Source organism: Myotis lucifugus, unplaced genomic scaffold (assembly GCF_000147115.1).
Source record: "Myotis lucifugus unplaced genomic scaffold, Myoluc2.0 scaffold_1, whole genome shotgun sequence".
NCBI classification, from domain to species: Eukaryota; Metazoa; Chordata; class Mammalia; order Chiroptera; family Vespertilionidae; genus Myotis; species Myotis lucifugus.
Genome location: NW_005871049.1, coordinates 39,099,563 through 39,122,548, shown reverse-complemented (window position 1 = coordinate 39,122,548; position 22,986 = coordinate 39,099,563). Strand labels below are relative to the sequence as shown.

Sequence of the window (22,986 nt, the reverse complement as noted above, 5' to 3'; positions counted from 1 at the left end):
TGCATATTACGGTTTTATTGGAGATATATATATATATATATATATATCTCCTTCCATTGGGTCAACTTCATCATCACACTCCTTTTATTCTCAGCTCTATGATACCCCATACTATTTTAGCCACTGATTTTTCTTTTCTACTTCTTCCTCTTTTTTATTTTCTATAACAAAATGAAGGTGTGTGGGAGGATAGGAAAAAAAACAACAGCAAAAGAAGAGGACACTCCAGAGCATACAGGCAGCTTTATTGAGTTAGTGGCATGCGGGGAAGTCCCTCCCCCATCAGCAAGAGCAGGCATTAGAATGCGGGGTCTGGAGGGAGGAGAGGCTGGGCGGGGTCAGGAGGGCCCGAGGCTGGGGTCTGGTCACTTGGTGACATGCAGAGTTCTCCTCTGGGGGCCTGGGGGTCCTCTCAGGGGCAACAGGATTCAGACACCCCCATACCTGGAAAAGCAACCTTCACATTTCATTTCTCCCTGAAAAAAAAAATGGAGGCGGGGAAGAAAGTGAGGGCTCCAGATTCACCAACACTCAAATTCTTACCAAACAAGAAAGAGCACCCTCCGGAGGAAAACTAGGGGTCCCGGTGGATTCCTGGCCTCCTGTCGGGACTCTGGCCGTCGTTCCCAGACTGGGTACTCGGCCGTTTTTGGCTCCCAGGGACCTGGGGGGCCCGGAAGGACCGTAGCTAAGACCTGCACACTCACCGGGTACTCTGGCGGTATTCCTGCAGAGCTTTCTCGGCCACGGTCTCCATAAATTTAGGATCGTGCATGGAGACTTCTTCTGGGACAGTCACGGTGATGGGGTCAGAATCAAAGAGCGTCAGAATCACCTTCGTGAAGCCGGAGGGAACGCTGGAGTCGGAGCCGCGGGAAGCCACCTGGGCGGAGGGGAGGGTGGGAGAAGGGCTGAGACGCCCGCCAAACTCCACTCGTTTTGCAACAAAAGTCAGGCCTAAATCTGGACCGGTGACGCCTTTGCTTCTGACTAATCTGGACACGTGTGCACCTCACTGGAAAGCAATGCCGCTGTTCAGAGGCACTTGGCAGGTGTGAATGGCACCGCAAAGGACCAGCCGGGGGAGCCCCACGGAGTGGAAGATGATTTCCAAGCCACCGTGTTTCCTTTGGGCAGCCACCGGCCTGGCTGAGGTAGAAAAGGAATCGGGGAAAGAAAATAGAGCCCTGGCTGGTTTGGCTCAGTGGATAGAGCATCGGCCTGCAGACTGAAGGGTCCCGGGTTCAATTCCGGTCAAGGGCACATGCCCGGGTTGCGGGCTCGATCCCCAGTGTGGGGGGTGCAGGAGGCAGCCGATCAATGATTCTCTCCCATCGTTGATATTTCTCTCTCTCTCTCTCCTTCTCCCTTCCTCTCTGAAATCAATAAAAATATATTTTAAAAAAGAAAATAGAAAGGTTCCCAGGGCTGGAGGGGAGCTTTTCATCATGGACACAGGAGGCTGCCCCAATTCCCGAGCGCCCAGCCCACACAGCAGGAGGGGCGGCTTCATGGAAAGAGCAGAGGGTCCCAGCCAAGCAGACAGGCTCCGTCACCAGGCGAGGCACCTGTCAGTCATCTGGCCTTGACCCAGCTCTCAAACCTCTCTCACTCTCCTCATCCATAAAACGGGGTCACGACATTGCACCTCTGGGCGATGAGGCTCCCAGGCAATGATGCACATAAAGGTCGTATGTTTCCGGCCGCAGGACAAACACTCAGTGGAAAGCATAAGTCCTCATCCCGTTTCACCCCCAGGGAGGCCCACATCATCCTCTCCGGGCCGCACCTTGGGTCCCAGGTGTCGGGGAGACTCACCGTGGTGACGTGGAGGGAGTACCGGTCCTCCCTCTGGGTGAGGTTGGCCAGCTGGGACACCCAGTTGAACTGCTCGTTGAGCTGCTTGAGCAGAGCGGAGGTGTTGAGCATCTTCTGCTGGTAGGACCGCAGCAGCTCATCGTACTGCCTGGCTAACTTCTCCGCCAGCTCCAGGGAGCTGTTCAGCTCCTCGCGCAGCAGGTTCTGCGAGGGGTTGCTGCCCGAGCAGTCTGCCCCGAGAGGAGACAGAAAACACAACAGGCCGCCACGTGAAGGGAAAGTCAAACAGAGAAGAAACGGGATGGAAATCAGTTCACGAAGCAGAGCCGGTTGCCGGTCCCCAAACCGTCTGTCATCAGCCCGTGACAACATGAAGAGGTTGCCCCCGAATGTAGCCCAGCAGGTGGCTTCCTTCATTGAGAAAGCCTCGTCCTGGAAAACTGTCAGCTGGACTACGCAGTGCGCTTGGTGACATCGCTGGAGGCTGGGGGCGAGCGCAGCTGACCACACTCGGCGAAGCCTGGACGTCAGTGCTCCGGGTGCTCAGATCTAGGGCCACTCTGCTGTCCCCATGCCCCCCATGAGTCATTTCCGGAGACGGGGGTGGGGGGAGGGGAGTCACGTGGAGCTACCGTTTGTGTGGCACCCACCACGTACCAGATACCACATAAGTGCTTTGGATGTCCGTTATCTGTGCTAATCAGGTGTATTATAAGAGCTACCAATAATGAATTTTTATTTTTTACCAAAAATGAAATGGAGACCCACACTTGCCTGAAGTTATAGAATAAACAATCTGTGGGACCAGAATTGAACCCGGGGCTTTAACTCTTTTTTTTTTTTTTTGATTTTACGTAAATAACATATATTTTGAGATAAATCATTTTCAGAGTTAGAAAATAATACATAGGCTATAATTATTACACAAATAACCTAATAACTTAATAATAAATCCTCTTTTAATGAGGTTGTAACATTTATCTATACTTGAGTTTAACTCTTAAATTTAGCCTCTTCCTATTCGGAGTCTGTAGTCTGGAAAATTCTCCAAGCTTGTCTTTTGGCTGTAGCTGCAGAGTTAGAAATTCCGCCCCAACACTTCATTTAGCAGAAGAGCAGCTGGTGGCTGGGGTCCTGGCTTCCCACCCACCCACGTGGCTGGTCACCAAGTTCACCAGTGGAGCAGGGAAGATAGAGTTCATTCTTTTTGGTGCCTGATTGAGTGCACACTGCAGGGTGCCAGGTTGATAAGAGTTGGCAACTCCCCGATATCTCTAAAAACTACTCTTTTTTTCTCTCCCTACATTTTAAAAAAGTATTCCAAGGGGAGCACATCAAACCCAGACGAGTCAGGGGAAAGGAGGTCTTTTCACACGAAAGAATGGTGATCATTTCTATTAAATGATTATATGTAATCCTTTTCATCAAATGATTGTATTGAATGTAATCATTGGTATTGCAATAAAATAAATGTTAGGCGGGGCAAGAAACAGAATTACGAACAAGAAGCCAGGTTGGAGAAGATAGATAATGAATAACCTTAACTCTTTTACCAGGAAATAATTTAAAGATCAGACTCAGTCTAGAGAGGGTGGGGACTGACAGGAGGGGGGTAGCTACTGGCATGTAGTGGTTAGAGGCCAGGGATGCTGCTAAACATCCTACAGGGCACAAGACAGCCCCCAACGACAAAGAATGATCTGGACTAAAATGTTAATAGTGAAGAAGTTGAGAAATCCCAGTTTGGATTTCCTGGGCAATGCCTGCTTATGTATTTGCAAGAACCTTAAATAAGAGGCCATCAGTGTTCCTCGGTGTAGAAAAGACGGTGGCTGTGTAGGTGAGCTGTCATCAGTGACCATGAAGGTCAGTGCCAGGGGTGCCAACCTGAGCCTAGGCAGCTGTGTGTCTTTCCTTCTGGCCTTAACATGACTAACTTTCTGGTGGTGAGGTACCATGTCATTTATGCTATTCTAACAATGATATCGTATGGGAACAGGCCAAGAGGCGTGGGTATTCATCCATCAGTTTCCTAGGACACTTGTATTTATTTTGCAGTGGCTTCTAAAATGACAGGAATGGGGCTAGAATATTTAACCAGACTCTGAAGGCCTGCCCTGGCAAACACACACATATTAAATAAGAGCAAGCCACCACATTGATCCTTTATTTACAAGGGAAACCATTAACTCTTGCTGAGCACAGACTATTGCGGGCCCAAAAGTTTCTAGATGCTTTTAGAGCTGTTATCTCAAAGCAGGAAGAAACTAGCCACTGTCCAGATCTGACAAAGCCGAGGGGGACGATTTCCTTTGCCTCAGAGATCAACCCACCAGAGGCAATGGGACCACTATCATTGGCCCAGGGGTGTCTGAGGGACCACCGTCATTGACCCAGGGGTGCTGAAGACAGACCCCAAAGTGCTGGTTAAGAGCACATCCAAACACCTAGGTCCCCCACATGGGGTGTCCTGTAATTTGGGGGAGTTACTTAACCTTTCTTTGACTGAGTTTCTACCTCTGTAAGATAGGGACATTCATTGTACCCAACTCAGGCTCATTTTGAGGAAATTAGCAACTGTTTGCAAAGTGTTTAGAACAGTACCTGGCACATGGTAGGTGTCTGCTAAACCGAAAACATACTATTTAAAATGTCACCGTCTGCAGGAAAAAAAGAGGATGTCTACTATGCTTGGCCCTTGGGAAAAGAATGATGGGGAAATCAAAGATGGCGGCTTTTCAAAAAAGCATAACAGCCCCTCCCACGACCTCCTGTTGGCCATGTGCTGGATGACTTGGTGGGCACTTTATATAATAGTATATTGTCCAATTCCTGATTTCAGGGGCAACTCTGCATCCTAACCCTTGTCTACAGATAGGGGCCCACGTGGAAGAAGGCAAACAACCTCCCCTGGTGCCACAGCCAGAAAGCAGCAGAGCTGAACTTGAACTCCCATCATCTGACCAATAAAGGCAGCCCCACTGAGGTACCAGGTGCAAGGCTCCCAGACTTACCCACTGACAAGATCTCCTGGCACTTGGCACACTGGTCCTTCATCTTCAGGCACCCCGTAGAGTTGTGACGTATCTCCTTGCATATGGTGCGGTTATCGTTGCTTTCTGGAGATACACAGGGGAAGAGGGAGTCATGCTGAAGGACCATACAGAGCAATACAGTGATGGGCCACCCCAATGTCCCTGACCCCTTCGACACTACTGCTTGGCCCTTGAGCTGGTTCTGCAGGCAGAGCAGGTTGGAGTTGGCCTGCAGATACAGGCCTCTGATCAGGGATCCCTGCAGAAGGACAAGGAGGTAGTTCCCAGGGTTCCCCCAGCTAGGTATGGCCTCCCCTGCCACCATCTCCCTCGATGAGCCCTCTCCTGCCTCGATACTCCCCTATTTGTACTTCTCTTTGGCATCATAACCCATCTTGCTCTGCGTTTAACTGACTCATTTCTCTCCCCCTAGCGAGACAGCAAGCCCCTTGAAGGCCAGAATGGGATCCTCCTTTCAGACTCCTTATAACACAGAACTCCCCCCATTATGGATATGCAGTAGATACTGGTTCGATTCAATACCCTCTTCTATTTCCACATCATTTGAAGCCAAACCTGGTGCCAGTCAAACTATAGCCTTTAGGAGGTGGTGTTGGCCAACCAATATCTATTGGTTCAATGAAGGAAGTCATTTCTGAAAGTATTGGCTTTTCATGTCCATATTAGACTTCATTCATTCAAAAAATATTAATTATGTGCCCATTCTCTACCAGACCCTAAGGTTATAGCCATGAACAACTTTCTTAAGACTAAATAATTTGTCGCCAATATATACATGGCATCCACAGACAACCACCTGGGTTCCCAAGAGAAAGGGGTCTGGTTCTCTATAGGCAGGAGTCAATCCGATGCCCAACAGTTGCTGGCAGGGGCATGGTAAACTCCAAGTCCTGCAGAGCTAGATTTGACCGGGTCCCATTTTACCAGCTGCAAAACTTTGGATACAATCCTCCATCTCTCTGTCGCTGTTTTCTCCTCTTTAAATGGGGTTAATATCACCTTTACAGGGGTGCTGGGGGGGGGAATCAAGACGACACATACCAAGTTCTTAGCATCTAATGGGTTTTTCAACAAGTTGTTGTTCCCATCCCTTCTTAGGAGGAAGGAGACATCTTTCTAACCTTCCGGGAATTCCAACATTGGAAACTCGAAGAGAGGTTCCTGGAGTTGGCTATCCATGGTCTGCTGAGCCTGGTGCATCATGTCAAAGAGGGGCCGGAACATGTCCTGGAAGTTTGGGATTCCAAACATGGGGAAAGGCATTAAGTTTCGGGCAAAGCGGGTCTTGGGAGTGAAGAAGAGAGGCCTCCTTGGGGATGAGCCGAAGGGTGGAAAGTGGTAGGGATCCAGGGCTTCCCGGTTGAAGAAACTGTTGTGGAAAAGCTCATCCATAATACTGGACATCTTTTCGAATCTGTCCTCCATGGTGTCCAGTACGTGGGTCTGCTGCCGGTCGTTCTCCAGCAGGGAGTCGATGCGGTCACCGTTCATCCAGAAGTAGAAGGGAGAGCTCTGGTTCAGGAACTCCTCCAGCTGCGGCAGGCAGAATGCGGAACAGTGAGGAGAAGCTCATGAGGGTCCCAACCTCCTGCACCTCCCTCTTGTTGAGACGGGCCAGGCCCAGCTCTCCTCACTGCATGTGACTGAAGGCCCCCCTGAGACTGGCTCCCTGGTTTCTGAACTGTCAGGCCAGTGCCCTTCCAGTCTACCCATCCCAACAGAGCAGAGTTTAGGAAGACCCATGAGGCCCTAGAGCAGTGGTTCTCAACCTTCCTAATGCCGCGACCCTTTAATAGGCCGGGTACTCATATGTGGGCGTATCTGCATGTGGGCGGACCCTCCTGAAGACGGATAGAGGAGCGCTGTCTCGGTTCCTAAGACCATCGAAAATATGTGTTTTCCGATGGTCTTAGGCGACCCCTGTGAAAGGGTCGTTCGACCCCCAAAGGGGTCGCGACCCACAGGTTGAGAACCGCTGCTCTAGAGTCACAAGGCTCATCACTTGAGACTATCTGTGGTTTTCTTTGGCCACTAATGATCCCCACCCCTGCTCAGCCAAAGACCAATTGGGAAGGCGTTGGTGGTATAGTGGTGAGCATAGCTGCCAGCCAAAGACCAATTGGTATGTCTTCAGTGAGTAGCAAAATTTGAGTCCCGATTAACGAGGCTCACAGGGAAGGATGGAATCCACATTAATGTACTAAAAATCCTTAATTCCTTCCATCTAAGTGGACACGGGGCTGTGCCATACCATGACGTGATTTATGTAATCCAGCTAATAACTGCTGGATAAGAGTCTTCTAAGAGGTGGCAAATACCTGGCACAGGTGCTTTTCATGACTGTATTTCTGCACTTATCGCAGACTTTACCAATTGATAATGGCACTCTGGGCGCAAATGCAGCCAGAACTAATCAATTGCATCTGTGAAATGAAGCTGTGGTATTTTAATTATAAAAAGAAAAATATTTGGTCTTTGACCCTTTCTAACAAAGAGCTCCTAAAACCCTTCGAATTTCCTATGATGAGAACAATAAGGGTATCTTTTATGATTTTAATGAGGTGACTTTTAGAAAACACTCTTAAGGATGAAGGCTGGGGAAGGGAACCTTGATTAGAAGCTTGAAACTTAAAGTCCCACACTCTGATTTCTGGGGAGGGGAGAGGAGCTGGAGGTTGACTCAATCTCCAATGGCCAATGTTGCTGATGTTAATGAAGCCTCCATGAAACCCCAAAGGACAAGTCCCCAGAGTGTGTGGTGTTGTTGAACACAGAGATGTGGAGAGAGGGGTGCACCTGGAGAGAGCGTGGGAGCTACCTGCCCCTTTCCCCTCCTCTATGCATCTCTTCCATTTTGGCTGTTCCTTTTATAATAAACCTGTAATCTAAGAAGTAAAATGTTTCTCTGAGTTCCATGAGCCACTCTAGCAAATCAACTAAGGAGGGGGTTGTTGAAACCTCCCATCTATAGCTCCACAGTCAGAAGCACAGGTGACAACCTGGACATGTGATTAGCACCTGAAGGGGGTGTGGGACAGTCTTGTGGGACTGAGTCCTTAACCTGTGGGATCTGAGGCTATCTCCAGGTAGGTAGTGTCAGAATTGAGTTGAATTATAGGACACCCAGCTGGTGTGGGAGAACTCGCACACGTTGGAATTGGGTGTAGAATAACAGAGGCATGTTTCACCAGGTTCTCCTCATTCCGCACTCAGAGCCTAGGCTGCACTCCACAGCGCTTCCCCGTTTCACCTGGCGGCCAACCAGCCCTGAGCTGCTCCTGCAGACGCGCGCGTAGAACTTCATGCAGGTCTGCTTCAGACAGGGCTTACACTCCTCCCAGAGGGACAGCATGGTGTCATTGCACACTTCCTGGGACGCCTTCAGCTTCATTTCAGTATCCTTGGTATCAGTTAGGGCATCCTACAGCGGGACACAAAGCCAGGTTAGCCACACAGAACTCACAGGCTGCACCCTCCCCCAGCACGCACAGCGATGCTGGGCCCTCCACCCAGGCAGACTTCCCACGTCTGGGCACACGGTGTGCTCATTTCCACCCCAGCTCTGGCTCCCGTGTGCCCTCTTTTGCCTACCTGGAATTCCTTGCCCACCTAGCTTTAAAGATCCTTTCATCTTCAAAACCCAACTGTTCCTTAGTCCTCCCCGGCCAGTAGACCCCGTGTGGACATCTCCTTCTCTGATACACACTTAGAGTCTCTACCCCAGGATTTGCCTCTCACTTATACTTCACTTTCTATGCTCAACTTCTGGTGTCTAAAGGTCATCATCCAAAGCTCCTGGAGGCTCCCTGGATCTTAGTTTCTGTTGGGACCATGGTCCCTGGCATGCAACCGGAATAGGCCAGCTTTCAAAGTCAAAGTCAGCACAATCCCCCGAACTCTCTAATGTGCCCCTGTCATCTGACCCCATAGTTTTATACGAATCTATGCCAAGGAATTCCTGCAATAAAGGAAAAATCCTTATGCCTAAAGATCTTTGTTTCCATATGTGTTTATGGCAAAAAACAAATAAACAAAACAACCAACAACCTAGAATTAATTCAGATGTAAAACTAGGGGACAAGTTAAGCCAATTGTGGGACATACGAAGGATAAGTACAGCACTCCAAGGGATGTTTATGTTAAGTTTTAGTAGTATAGTAAGCATTTTTCATGTTAGAAATTCCCGATTTGTCAAAAAAGCATAGAGGGAAATAAATAGTAAGAAACAGACCAAATGTTAACAGTGCATTGTCCTTAAGTATAAGGATTACAGAAAATCTTTTCCTCCTCTGCTTTTCTATATTAAAATCTTGATGAATGAGCGTGCTACTCTTCAAAGAAGAAAGAAGCAGAGCATGAAGGCACTCTGAAGGCCTGACCAGGAGGCGTTCCCTGCTCTGTGCTGGGGAAAGCCCCTTCCACTGAGCCGATTCGCAAGCGTCAGCTCTGCTGGTCACCTCCTTTCTTTCCGGTTCACATAGTCTTCAACTAAGAAGTAAATGGGCCCTAACCGGTTTGGTTCAGTGGATAGAGTGTCGGCCTGTGGACTGAAAGGTCCCAGGTTCGATTCCAGTCAAGGGCATGTACCTTGGTTGCGGCCACATCCCCAGTAGGAGGTGTGCAGGAGGCAGCTGATCCATGTTTCTCTCTCATTGATGTTTCTAACTCTCTATCCCTCTCCCTTCCTCTCTGTAAAAAATCAATAAAATATATTTTTAAAAAAAGAAGTAAATGGAATCCTTTTTCCAAACTTGATGAGCTTTATTATAAAATCTGGATTGTCAAATATCAAACTCCAACATTAACCCCAAAAATTCGAGAATGAGACTCGTCCCTCCCACATGAGCGACGTGAGGATTCTCATAGAATGGTGCGAATGAACACCGAGGCCGAGGGCGGACGTAAAATCTCAAAGAAAGTGAGAGCTGCACCGGGCCAGCATTTCCTTACGTGGCGCCCATGAAATGGTGCTAAAAGCTGTCAAGAAAAATAAAACTGGGCTTCCTGTTCAACTTGGTTGGAAAAACACTGGGCTGAATGAAGTTACATAGGTTTTTCTTCTTTTTTTAAAATTGTTGACACTATCACAGATGTACCCCATTCTCCTCTTGCCCCCCACCCTGGTTTTTCCTACATAGGATTCTCTACTGCAGAACTTTCCAGAGCCTTTAAAATGCTTTTACTATGCACTATGGATCGTGAAGGTGGCAGGTGGCCCCATCTTAGCGTCTCCTTCATTAGGGGTAGGATGGCAATGGGAGGAGGTTTTTAGGATACCCTTAAGAAGACTCTTGATTTTTTTAAAATAAATTGTTCATTGAATTATAGTGTTTTAGTTTTGTTGAATCATTAAGCGCAGCCTAGAGCTACTAAGTTCACTATTGGACTTAGCTGTTTCTTTTATGAAGTAGTCCAGAACTCTAGAAAGACACTGAGGCAACACAGTGTGTGCCTGCCTTAATCCCAAGGTATCGCCCCTTCTAGATAAGCTTTCTGAAAGTAGGGCGCCTTCCCCCTCCTACCCCATGACAGACCCTATCCAAAGCCTACCTTGGAGCGTGCCCATAGTCAGGGCTTGGAAAAATCTATTGAAATGAATCTGGGTATCAGGCCCTGAGCCAGGCTGGTAATAAAAGCAGATCCAAGATCTCACCCTTTTAAGCTTTCAAAAGCAAATAAACCCTCCCTATTTCTTAACCACAGTCCCAGTGTCAGGTGACACAGCCCTGGAAAGACAGAAGGCCAATGTGGCAACCCAGCAGGACACCCCAGGAGAAGCCAGGACCCTCCCTGGCCCCTCCAGCAGGGGGCGTCAAAGCAGGGCCTCGGTCGGTCGCCGGGCTCTTCCTCACCTCTTTCTTCTTCTTGGCTTCTTCCAAGCTGATGAGCAGTGATTTGCGCTCATCGTTGGTGTTGTCTATTAGAGACTTGATGTGTTTCACCTCCTTGAAGGCATTTTTAATTTCCTTATTAACGTACTTACTCCCCTCGGTGGACATTTCTGCAAGAGAAGGGCGGGGAAGTAGAATGAGGCCAGAGGAAGAGATGGCGCTGGGGGATATAAGCCTGGAACCAGCTGGAATGGTCAGAAAGGCAGTGGGTGCAGGGGCTTCCAGGCTGGGAACCCCCTGGCAGGCAGCCTTTGGGCCCCAGCTTTCCCTGACTCAGGTTCCCATCACGGGGCTCACTGTGGACCCAGAGTCCCGGAATCCAGGGCACCAACTGTTCACAAACACAAACCCTCGGGTGTGGGGAGCTGGCAGGGCCATGGCATACTCAGCCCTAGGACGCCTGATGTGCCATGCCAGCTCAGCTTGGTTCAGTGACCCTGAGTGGGGGTGGTGAAAGGCTTGGAAAAAACAGACATGAGAGTGAAAGCTGGGTCTCGGTGGGACGCTGCTTCCCTGATGAGGAGACAGCGCCAGCGCCCACAAGCCGGTGTCTTTTATAGCAGATGCCACAAGGCAAAGGAGGGGCGAGATCAAGATGTTAACAACATTCTCGTTGGTTTCAACCCTACTCAACTACACGCACCTGAACTCTATCACACAGGCACGTGGGGCCACGTGTTCGGACTATAGCAGTGGTTCTCAACCTTCTGGCCCTTTAAATACAGTTCCTCATGTTGTGACCCAACCATAAAATTATTTTCGTTGCTACTTCATAACTGTAATGTTGCTACTGTTATGAATCGTAATGTAAATATCTGATATGCAGGATGGTCTTAGGTGACCCCTGTGAAAGGGTCGTTCGACCACCAAAGGGGTCGCGACCCACAGGTTGAGAACCGCTGGACTATAGGTTCAAGCTCACTATAGCTGTTGGCTAACTGTGCTGGGAAGGCCCTGCCCTCCAGCTGGGACTTGCACGTGGCAACGAGAGGACTGTGCCCTCTCCTCAGTCCAAGGCTTGAACCTGTCCAAAACACTGTAGCCGTGCCCCATACTTGGGGCAGGCACACCCCAGAGGAGGGACAGAGGCATGAACTCCCTTCGGGCTGCACACCGAGCCTGCCCAGCCGCAGAAGAAAATTTCCAAGGGAAAAAAAGAAATCCTGGAAGAGTAAGCGCTTACACATTGAAATGGGAAATGTTATTCTCTTGGATACAAGTCTTTCTGGAATTCAGTTTCACCAAACATCTGAACTTCTTTTCTCCAATGCATAGTGATGGAGACCCAAAGATGAATTAATAGCACTGTTCCTCGCGGAGACTGTGACCAAGACATAACACCATGTGACAAGTGCATGGTGACATCGTCTCCATGGGGCAAGTGCTGAGCCAGACACCTCATGTGCGTGTCCCTTAACCCCCCGGCCCTCTCCTCGTCCGCACTGCACAGTGAGGTCACGATACCTGCCCAGGCTGACACAGCAGGGGAGCGGCAGGGCCAGACTCATACCAGGGTCTGATCTCAAGGCTGGGGTTTGTAACTACTACCCAGAGGGCCGCTCGGCTAGGAGGATGAGAGTGGGCTGGAGGGAGGATGGGTTTTAGGAGAAGAGGGGACCACCAGCTGGGCTCTGAAGGATGACAGCTTCCCTTTAAGCCATAATTCTCCTTCCCTACGAGCAGAGAATACAGAGCATGGGTTCCTGGGTGGGAAGGTGGAGATACATGTACTAAATGCTACGAAACTCAAAAATGGGAGCTCCCCAAAGACTCAAATGGTCCAGGCTTTATGGACCGTCATGGAGGAGGTGTGGGTACCGGGCTGTACAGACTGGAAAGGGAACCGGCGAATGAGACCCAGCAGCCAGAAGAGGCCGGCGATACACCTGAAAATGCTGGAAGCCAACCTGACCACAAAGAGCCTGGGCCAGGTGGCCGGGGGAAGAGGCTCAGAGAGGGGCAGGGCCCAGCAAACCTGACTTCATACACAGGATAAAGTGGCCTTTAACCCTTGGGGCCCTGATAGGGAAGGAGTGTGCAAGGGGGAGGGGGGGAGGGGAGGCCTCTGGTCTACTCACCCTGGAGCTCTCTCTGCGAGACGGCCGGGGCGCCCAGCACCTGCCCATTCTCCCAGGTCATCAGCAGCCCCACCAAGAGCAGCAGAGCCTTCATCTTGCCTCCGATTCTGGACTCCCAGCACGCCTCTGTTTGTGGAGAACAGGAGACTGTCATGGTAACGGCTAGACAGCCTGCTGGTTTCTGGCCCGGCCTGCCGCCTGCAGCGGCTTCCCAGGAGCCCCGCAGAGGCCTGGCCATTAGCTACCCCCTCTCAACTGGCATCGCTTCATTTCTACCCCCGGGGAAGTGGGGAGAAAATATCAGACTTGACAATGGACATTTTCAAAAGAAAGTGGAGGCAGGGGGTGCAGGGAGGAACCGCAAGACAGCAGCCCAATACGAAAGAAACCAGAGTTCTGGAGTCAGCGCCCTGGGCTCAGGTCCAGGCCTTCCTCCCTACCTCCTGCATAGTAGCTAAATATGCCTGAGCAAGACGCACGCACTTCCTGCACCCAGAAAGGGGTCTCTCTGAGGGCACCTGCTCATATTAAACAAACCCTGAAAACACCACTTTTGGGTCACTCAGCGGGCCCTCTCCTGTCCCTCCATCGAGGGGGGACTGCCTCCCAGAGCCCCACCGCCCCCAGCAGGCATCACCAACCAATCACAGCACGTCTCCCCACTGCGCCTCAGCACCACCTAACACTGGTTTCAAGTGTCTGAGGCACCGATGGCCAACCCTTTGGGTTGGCGCAGGAGAATAAACCCATTTGTCATCCCCAGTGTGGGTATAAACAAAGAGTGGAGCCAGGAAGGAAAGAAAACTGTCTTCAGGAAGTAGATAGGGAAGGGCAACGTCAAAGGCTTAACCCTGGGACGAAGGGGTGCTGGGGCCCTGATGCCGCCCCAGGAGCAGTCCCTCTGCGAGGACATGGCCTCCGCTCTGCCAGGTCCCTTTCACATGGCCTCGACCCTCTAATCCACAGCAGGGTGCCCTGCCAAGGTGTTCCTGCCACCACTCTGGGCGAGCTGCCCTGAGCCTGGGGACAGCCAGTCTTACATAATAGACCCTTTTCCAGAAGCTGAAGTTGTTGCATAAGCAGACACCCCTCCCCGCTGTAACCTACCCCCCACCAACTGCTTATCTGAACGCACCCATTTCCCACAACAGAATGGGGAGTGGGGTGCCCCCTTCCTGAAGTTGTGCACATCCAAAAGCTGCTCTCAACTCAGCAGGCCCGTCTGGGATGCGTGGCGGAACATTCCTAAGGCCAGCCTCTCCAGGAAAGTAATTAGTAGGGCAGCCGATGGTGGTTCCCCAACCAGCTGCACAAAGCGCATGAGCATCACGGAGGGAAGAGTGGGTCCTCGCCTTTCCCGAAGACAGGTGGGCGGCTGGGCCAGGGCGCGATGTCAGGCCCGCAGGCAGGTCCGGGCCTAACAAGCTCTGCCCTAGTTGCTCACTGAGGCCTGAAACGCCTGAAGCAGGGACAGAGCCTTTGTCACGCCAGAGCGAGAAAGCCAGCAAAATATATCATTCCAGGCGAGGCCCCTGGTAGCAATGACTTCCGAGAAGTCCAGAAGACAGGGCCTTGGGCCCTGAAGAAAGGGGAGGGAGGGTGACGAAAGGCAAGAGCACTGGATGAGGAGTCCAGAAACCCAGCAGCCAGTACAGGGTCTCCCAACCGGAGCCTGGGCTTCATGGGGAGTCATCCACCTCAGAGCCAGGAAAGAGATCCGTCTTCTGCTCGATCCCTCTGCTCCAGAGAAAGAATGGGGCTCCCCAAGGCCCCCAACAAGCTCGTGGCAACCCCAGGGTGAGAACCCAGCTCTCCTGAACCCCTAGTCCAGTGTTCTTTCCTTGACACCAAGTCACTTAAGTCTCTGAGCCTCAGTTTCTTCATCTGTGAAATGGACCTGACATAGACCTCAGAGATGTGAATGTGTTCTGTAAACACAAGGTCTTGTAGGACCATAGTGAGTTCCGACTACATCACTATTTGATGTAGGACCAGGTGTGAGCACTGGCAGGGCCCTCAGGGGAGTGGGGGCAGGTGGCAGTTTGGAGAGGCGCAGAGGAACAGAAGTGGGCACACAGAGGCCACCTGTGGTCCCTCCCTGACTGTGTGGCTTTGCCTTAGTGAAATGACCTGCTACTTTCGAGCACCTATGAATCACCGGAGAGCAGGGGGCGGATCTTGTTATAACACTGATTCTGAATCTGCTTTTCTAACAAGCATACAGGTGATATTGATAACGCTAGTCCCAGGACAGCACTAGAACAGTGGCTGCATGGCCACCGGCCCTCTCTGTCTTTTTAAAAAAAAAATTTACTTATTGATTTGAGAGAGAGAAACATCAATTTGTCTCTTCACTTATTTATACATTCATCGGTTGATTCTTGTACGTGCCCTGACCAGGAATCGAACCTGGAACTGTGGTGTATGGGGATAATGCTCTACCAGTGGTCGGCAAACTCATTAGTCAACAGAGCCAAACATCAACAGTACAACGATTGAAATTTCTTTTGAGAGCCAAATCTTTTAAACTTAAACTATATAGGTAGGTACATTGTTATTAACTAAATTAGGGTACTCCTAAGGCTTAGGAAGAGCCACACTCAAGGGGCCAAAGAGCCGCACCTGGCTCACGAGTCGCAGTTTGTTGACCATGGCTCTAACCAACAGAGCTAGCCGGTCAGGGCTGCACCTGCCCTCTTTTTGCACCTCCCCTCTCATCTCCTGGCCCGGGCTCCTGTCTGGCAACTGCTCTGATTAGACAAGTCACCCCAAAGCGCTCTTTTCCCCACCCTTACCTGGCAGCCTTTCCCCCAGGGGGTGCTTAGCCACCCAGAGGGAGCCTGGGGAGGACTTGGGGACCTAAGCAAAGCTTATACACCACAGGGTTTAAAGCCCAAGGCCCAAGCTCCTACTCTACTTCCTCCACGAGGGCAGAAAACTAAACCGAAAAAGAAAATAATTCACCTGTAATTCACACCATCCAGAGACAAATATTACCTCTGTGGTATTTCCCATGCATTTGCATATAATCAGATTCTTTACATCCACTAGGTCAACTATTCTTTAAAAGTAGGAATCTGCTTGTGGCTGCATAAAAATAGAGTCCATTTTCTGATATGCTCTGTGTTGCTAACCCACAAGACTAGCCATTTAAATTGTAATTCCCCACTATTACAATGAACACTGTCACGGGCATCCTTTTATTGTAGCTGCACCTTTAAATTCCTAATCTTTCTCTTTAAAAAAAATATTAATAACAATCTGCTTCTCTTTTTAAAAATTAGGTCCAGAAATTCTGGAAGGTCAAGTGGCTCTGGTTCTAATCTCTATTCTGCCACCTCCCTGCTGTTTACCTTTGGAGAAGGGCCTGCACCTCTCTAGGCCTCACAGTATCAGCTATAAGATGAGCCGGTTGAGTCAGACGTCTGACGTCTGATGGGGTTGAGTGACTCTCCTCTGATGTTCCCTGGCGCATTAGGAAGCAGAAAGAGTAGGATTTGTGTGGTTGTAACATAGAATTAAATCAAAACCCCATAAGCACACTACCCGGAGAACTAGAAAATTCTGAAGCAAACAAGGTGACTCACGCACGCCAGCTGGCAACACCCCTGGAGATGGTACCTTTCCAAGGAAGATGCTGCAGAAAGGCCCCAGGTGCAGGCAGACGCTGCCGCTCATCAGCCTGGGCCTCTGGCAATAGACGTCGGTTCTCCAGGTCTCGGTTTCCCCCGGCTTTGCAAAAAGAGGCTCCTTACACCTGTCCTACTTACCCACACCACTGTGGTTGCAGCTAATGGGCCGAATCCCAGCCTGTGCACAGCCCCCAGCAAGTTGGCCCTCTGCCCCGCTGCCTGGTGATAGGGCTCCGGCTGCCTATCTTCTCAGACTCCCTCCGCTGCATCCATAGATCGGTTCTGACACCCCTAGGACTACTAGCGACCGTCCTCTCCTCGCCTGCCTGCCACCCCGCCCGCCCATCGGTCCTCCGCCCGGGAGAGGCTCTGCGCAGGGGTAGGGGAGGTGGGGACCTCTCACCGGTCAGTGGTGCCCGTGCGCTCCTCCTGGCGACGCGGCGTGGTAAGCACCGTGCGGCGCCGTATTTATAGGGTTCTGCCTCGTATACACCCCCTTCGGGGCTGGCTGCAAACCTGCGTGACTCACGCCCAAAGAATGCCGGGGAATGCACGGGAGCTTTCTGGAAGCTGGCGCGGGAGGGGGTGCGGGGTGCACGGGTGCGGGGGTGAGGAGATCCGGTGCAGCACCCGGCCTGGGGCGCGGGGAGGCGCAGCGGCGCGGGAAAGACCGCGCAGTCTCTAGGGGAGACAGGCCCTGGGGTGCGCCGGGCACGGCTCCCCCGGGACTCGGGGCTGGAGGACAGCGCCCCTCTCCTCAGGGTTCCTGGTATCCACTGCGCTCCTGGCTGTTCCCAGTCCAAATTAAACACCGCAGTTCTGCAGCCCTACTGAATGTTAATCTTTCCTATTGAACACAGGCCACTCCTCTTGTTTCGTTTAGGTAGAAAAGAAGAAAAATAATGGGTGAGGGGTGGGGTGGGAGGGTGGGGAGGGGTGTTATGCTAGAGAAGAAAGCATGAACTGACTTCCCGAACCATCCCAGGGACGGGCTGGCCAAGAGGAGGCAGAAATATGTATAGAAGGATAAACATAGCATTTATTTGGGGGAACCGGGCCTTCCTGGCTCCTGGATCGCTGGCCTTTAAGCAAATATTGTCCCCATCCACTCGGGACCCAGCCGAGCAGGGTGGGCTGCACGGGAGTGGGACCCTGCAGCCCACACTTGGTTTGGTGCACTCACTGCAGCCTTCAAGTTCTTAACAGCCCTGAACAAGGGCCCCCACATTTTCATCTTGCACCGAGCCTCGGAAATCACCAGTCCTGTTTCCCAAGGGGCTCACTTGTCTCCCTACGTCCCAGGTTCCTTCTTCCAGGAGGAAGCTTTTATCTGGACTCTCTGTCCGGGGATGTGATGGGGGACAGAGGGACCCCTGACAAAGAGGGGACCCACCCAGAAGCCCCTCAGATATGGCTACTTCTTGGGGAAGAAGCAGAGCCACCCCCTCCGGACCACCGGGATGTGTGAGTGCCAGGAGAGAGGTCAAGGGGCTGGAGGATGGATCTCTCACTCGTGGGGGGACGATGGGAGGACTGGGCAGGTGTGGGCAGCCTCGTGTGAGTGGCCGGCTTTGAAAACCCTGTGAGATGAAAGGGTTCAGAGGAGAGTTGTATAATCAGGGGCTGGTTTTCCTGTTTATAATTCTGGAGGTACAGCTTGAGACCCAGGCCCTGGTTGCCCAAAGTCTAGGGGCCACTAGGACCCCACCCCTCTTCAGGAGGGAACCTGGAGAAAGCTTCTGGCCCTGGGAAGAAGGCAGGAACCTGAACATGGAATCCTGACCATAGTCTCAGCTCTGCACTGAGGGGCCGGGTGACCTTGGACCAGTCACTTTGCCCTCAGCTGTTCTGTTCCTTCTGGACCAGGGATGGGTGGTCCTGAGTCTGTTTTGTATCATCTCTAAGGTCCTCCCTCCCCCCTCACCTGAGACAATGCCAAGTGTGAGAAGATCATCAGCCCAGAAGAAGAGAAAAATCCAGTGAAAATTTGGAGCAGTATTTCTTCCTGGAGGGTTTATTTTCCTTTAAAAGAAAAAAAAAGTCTAATGATCAGTAACAGCTACATTTTCTCTGGACACTGCCTCCTCCTCACTGTGTCAATGCCTGAGGTCAGAAGAATTGTTTCTGAGCACGCTTCTTGTAACTTGTCTGTTCTGTACCTCCCCCAGCATCTGGCACAGGAGGCATAACTCTGTGATAATTATATTTTTAAAAGTGGAACTTTGGAGGACAGGCAAGAAGATCTGCCTTAGTCAGCTGAAGGAGGGGAAGGGAGGAGGGGGAGAAGGGACTAGGAGAAAATAACATCGTTCACAGCCAACACTGTGGTCCCCTGGGAATGATGACTTGATTACTCCGGCTGCAAGGCAAACAGGGCTCAGAAGATTTAATTTTAAGGGGAAAAGTGTGAATTTTGAAACGCATAAATGCACCCCTGGATTACGACTGTTCTAAGTAAACCACAGAGGCCCACTGGTTCAGCCCTCACACAGTTCCTCACCTCCCTGCCCTGTCATTGCTTGCCCTTTGACCTTCTGGACCTTGCCCCTCTTGCAGCCAGGGGCTCAACCCTGGGCCTGCCCATACCAGCGAGGACTGGCCACAGCCCGGAGCAGGACCACCCGTCCCTCGCCCAAACACTCTAGATTAGCTCTTCGTTAGCTGCTGAGTCACTCGGCTGATTCATCACAATTCATCATCTTTTTGGCAATGCTGCTTTGAAATCATTCTTCTCCCATGTGGACGTAGGCAGTCATGTTTGGGATTTTAGCCTTGATTTCTTTTCTTGGGGAGCCAGCACTGGGAAGGGGGGAGGAGGAAAGTAAAGAGCCTTACGTTTGTCTGTCTCTTTATGCGTGGCCCACCGCCTCTCCCCTCCTCTATATCCTTGTTATGTGTCCCCATCCTTGCCCAGCTCAGTGCCACCGGCATGACAACCTAACCGTCCCTGATAGAACTGGAACAAGCGGGAAATGGGCAAGAGCGGTACTCTGTGGCCTGTAATTAAGAATCACTCTCTAGGCTTTAATTATTTAATGAGTGTGTTCGGTCAATTACAGGTTATGAACAAGGTCATGGATAATAAAGTCATCTACAGTAACATCAGCCCACAGCTGATGCGGAGGAATCCCAAAGCCCACAAACATTCGCTTCATCAGTTGTGTTGCCCTTATCTTTCCATCTTGGATCTCTTTTGGGGAAAGAGGTGAGACCGTAAGGAGACAAATATTCCTTAAACCAGTGGTTCTCAACCTTGGCTGCACATTAGAATCACCCGGGAATCTTTTTAAAATCCTGATTTCTGGGCCTCATCTGAGAAGATTCCCAGGTGATTCTAATGTGCAGCCAAGGTTGAGAACCACTGCCTTAAACCATCTTCAAGGTCACTCATGCTCTGGAATGGCTACATGGTCTGTATTTCACTGCAGAGCTGGTCAGCTCTAACCATTTGCTCCAATTCACTGATTAATGGGCATTTTTATAAATTGGACCCCAGATCTACCTGGGGTCAAATCTACTTTTCCCACAACCACCTGGGATACAACTAGTAATTCTTTGAGGTCAGTGGTTCTCCATGGAACTATCCAATGGGATGACCCGAGAAGAGTTTAAAAATGACCACTTCCTGAGCTCCACCCCCAGAGGCTGTGATTGGATTAATCGGGGGTGCAGCCAGATCGAGCACCCAGAGTTTTTGAACTCTCCACGTACATGTAATGTGCTTTCTAGTTGACACATTGCTGGCTTACAGTTTGCCCATCTGTTCCTCAGAGCATCTCTATGTCCCTTTTTAAAGTATGTGGTATCCCTCTCATTTTACAGAAGAGAAAGTTAGAGGTCAAGGAATCTTAGCAGGTTTTTGCTTACACTGGGCTGAAATCTGCCTCCTCATAACCTCTTCTCTCTATCTTATTTCTAAGGCGCTATATGTTAAAGTCTAAGGCCCCTTTAGCACAGCCCTTCAGACGTCGGAAAACAAATGTTCCATCTCAAGCTAAATGTGTTTCTTTTTACAGGTCCTCTGCCCTCTTCTGATGCAGCGAGGCCCACAGATACCTCGCTCCGTGCCTGCCCCTAGCGTTTCCATTCTGTCCTGGTCCCCCTTGTGCAGCGTTAGGAGCAAACAGGAAACACCAGCTTGGGCTGGCGGGGTGAGAGGGTGGCCAGGCACTGCCTGTGATTTGGTACGAAGCTTCCCGGGCCCCCAAAGCACCGTCTGCTGAATTGTGTGTTGTTATCACACACTCTGCTTCCTGAACTGTTTCACGCTGACCCTGCGGCAGGCTGTGGTGAGCCGAGAGTACACAGACACGGAAACAACTGGCTGCAGTTTCACGCCAAGATTTAGGGAGAAAAGTTAATATTTAATGAGGAATCAATCTTCTTTCTCTCTTTTTTCCACTCATTCTTCTTGAAATCCTCTCTAAATATCAGGCTTCCAAGTAATGGGCATCTATTTATACATACATTATTATTTAGAGTGTGTGTGAATATAACACGTATATGTATAGTATATTACCTATATAACCTATAAGAGATTTTGCCTGTTTCTTTTTTAAAATAACCATGAAATCATATTATACATATTGCTTTGCAGTGTGTTCTTTTCCACTTAAAATATTATGGGCATCCCTTCAAGTCAATACATAGATCTAACCCATACTTTTTGGTATTTTGGTGTTTATTCGGCCATTCCTTTATTTCAGCTTTTCCTGCCACTGTAAGCTGGGCCACAATAAACAGCCCCCTGTATGTATCCTAATATGTTGGTGCCTTTCAAGTAAATTGGTATAAAGTAGAGTCTCACACTGAGATTGCTGTCCTTTTGAACTTTTGCCAATCTAATGGGTAATACAGCATTTTTGCTGCCTTCTTCATCTCTTCACCTAACTATTGTTTTCAGCTATTAATTTTTAAATAAAGTTTCCTCTTGTCGTGTATTGACTTGATATGATTTCCAATTCACTTATTTGTGACGTGGGTGAAGTTGTTTTGATCTGTTTGTTTGTGACTTAAGTAGTTTACTGAGGAGGCTGTCAGGATATTGTCATGGATAAGCACTCCGCTGGTGGCAGCCACTGCTGGGGGCTTTTTGATAAGAACACGTGGAGAAGCAGCTATGGCAAAGGGGCCTCAGACTTTAAATATCAAGAGTTTGTGAGGCCTCCCGAGAGCATCCAGTGTGGGCAAGGCTATGCGTTGCTGACCTAAATAGCTCTCCAAAGAGCTTTGGGGCATTAACTGCTGCCTGGATAAGGCGACTTTTACCAGCCGTGGGGGAAACTCGCAGAGGGCCCAGGAAAGAGACCAGCTTGCCTGTCAGCACTGGAGCCCTCATTCCAGAGCAGGCGCTCTAGCATCAGGGGACTTTTACTTTCATGCAGGCCGCTGACTGTCAGCTCTCGGTTGACTCAGCCATCTCTCCCCAGTACCAACTGCACTAAAGGTTCACCTCATCTAAATCCAGGCTTTATTCCTTCATCTCCCCTTGCCTGGAACAAGAGTGTGATTAACCTATCATTGCTTTGGAATGTGTTATTTCTTCATTTGGCTTATTTAGAGACATTCTCCTGTATGCTTTTGGCTCGTGACGTTATTAGAATTCCCGCAGTGAAGTTGTGTTCAACTATTGGCAAAGTCAGTCTCCGTCTCTTAGCATGATTTTGCTCCCTTCCAAAGCACTTCTTTTGTGATTTGCCTATTCATCTTGTCTTCTTGTTTTCTTGAGTTATTCCTCCTTTCTTTTCTATCAATTTGTAGGAGCACTTCAAATGAATAAAGTAACCCTATATGTACAAATGTTTTTCCCAGGCTAGCATGTGTCTTTTACCCTTTGACCATGGAGGCTTTAAAATGTTTTATGTAGTGAAATTTGCTTAGCTTTTCCTTTATAGTTTCTAGGTCTCCTGTCTTGCTTAAGAATGTCTTCCTCTCATTAAAATATGAACAGTTCTTCTCCTAATTTTCCTCTAGCTTTCTGTGTTTATTTTTATATTTAGATACTTAGTCCAAATGGTGTGTGTGTGTGTGTGTGTGTGTGTGTGTGGTGAGTGATTCAGTGTGTGTGTACGCATGTGTTAGTTTGTGAAGGAGGGAAGTGAAGGAAGGATCTAACTTCATTTCTCCCAGATATATAGCCAATTATGTCAACATGATTTATCAAATAAACTACCCTATTCATGCTGAGCTGAAATGCCAGTTTGTCATCTATGAAGTTTCCCAAATAAACTTGGCTCTGTTTTGGGACTTTCTAGTTCATTCCTCTGATTTATATCCTTATTCATGTGTAACACATTGTTTTCATTACATCACTTTAAAACAATATTTAATTTTGAGAAGGTAATCACCCTCACTCATCCTTTACAAGTTTTCTTGGCTATTTGTAGACATTAATTTTTCCATATAAAATGTAAATTAATTTTTTTCAGTTGTAAAGAAAAGGTATTATAATTATAGTTGCAGTAATTGCACATATAGTTTTGGAAGAACTCACATTTTTGGGTGCTTCTCC

General features: G+C 49.6%; 1 protein-coding gene across 5 annotated transcripts; it reads right to left on the bottom strand.

Annotated features, from left to right (window-relative positions):
* Positions 1–224: 224 nt before the first annotated feature.
* Positions 225–17,027, bottom strand: CLU (clusterin). Of its 5 annotated transcripts, XM_023756091.1 has the most exons (10): positions 16,431–16,558; positions 16,197–16,309; positions 12,844–12,969; positions 10,727–10,875; positions 8,125–8,295; positions 5,996–6,407; positions 4,833–4,937; positions 1,819–2,048; positions 708–883; positions 225–476 (listed from the first exon to the last, which is right to left on the bottom strand). In XM_023756091.1, exons 3-10 carry the CDS (start codon positions 12,935–12,937, stop codon positions 467–469), a joined length of 1,347 nt encoding a protein of 448 aa, XP_023611859.1. In that variant the 5' UTR covers positions 12,938–12,969; positions 16,197–16,309; positions 16,431–16,558; the 3' UTR covers positions 225–466. The 5 variants fall into 5 exon arrangements, with proteins under 5 accessions (XP_023611859.1, XP_023611854.1, XP_014312567.1 ...); XM_023756086.1 differs by lacking the exons at positions 16,197–16,309; positions 16,431–16,558 and adding an exon at positions 16,879–17,027; XM_014457081.1 differs by lacking the exon at positions 16,197–16,309 and having other exon boundaries at positions 16,431–16,575.
* Positions 17,028–22,986: the final 5,959 nt, after the last annotated feature.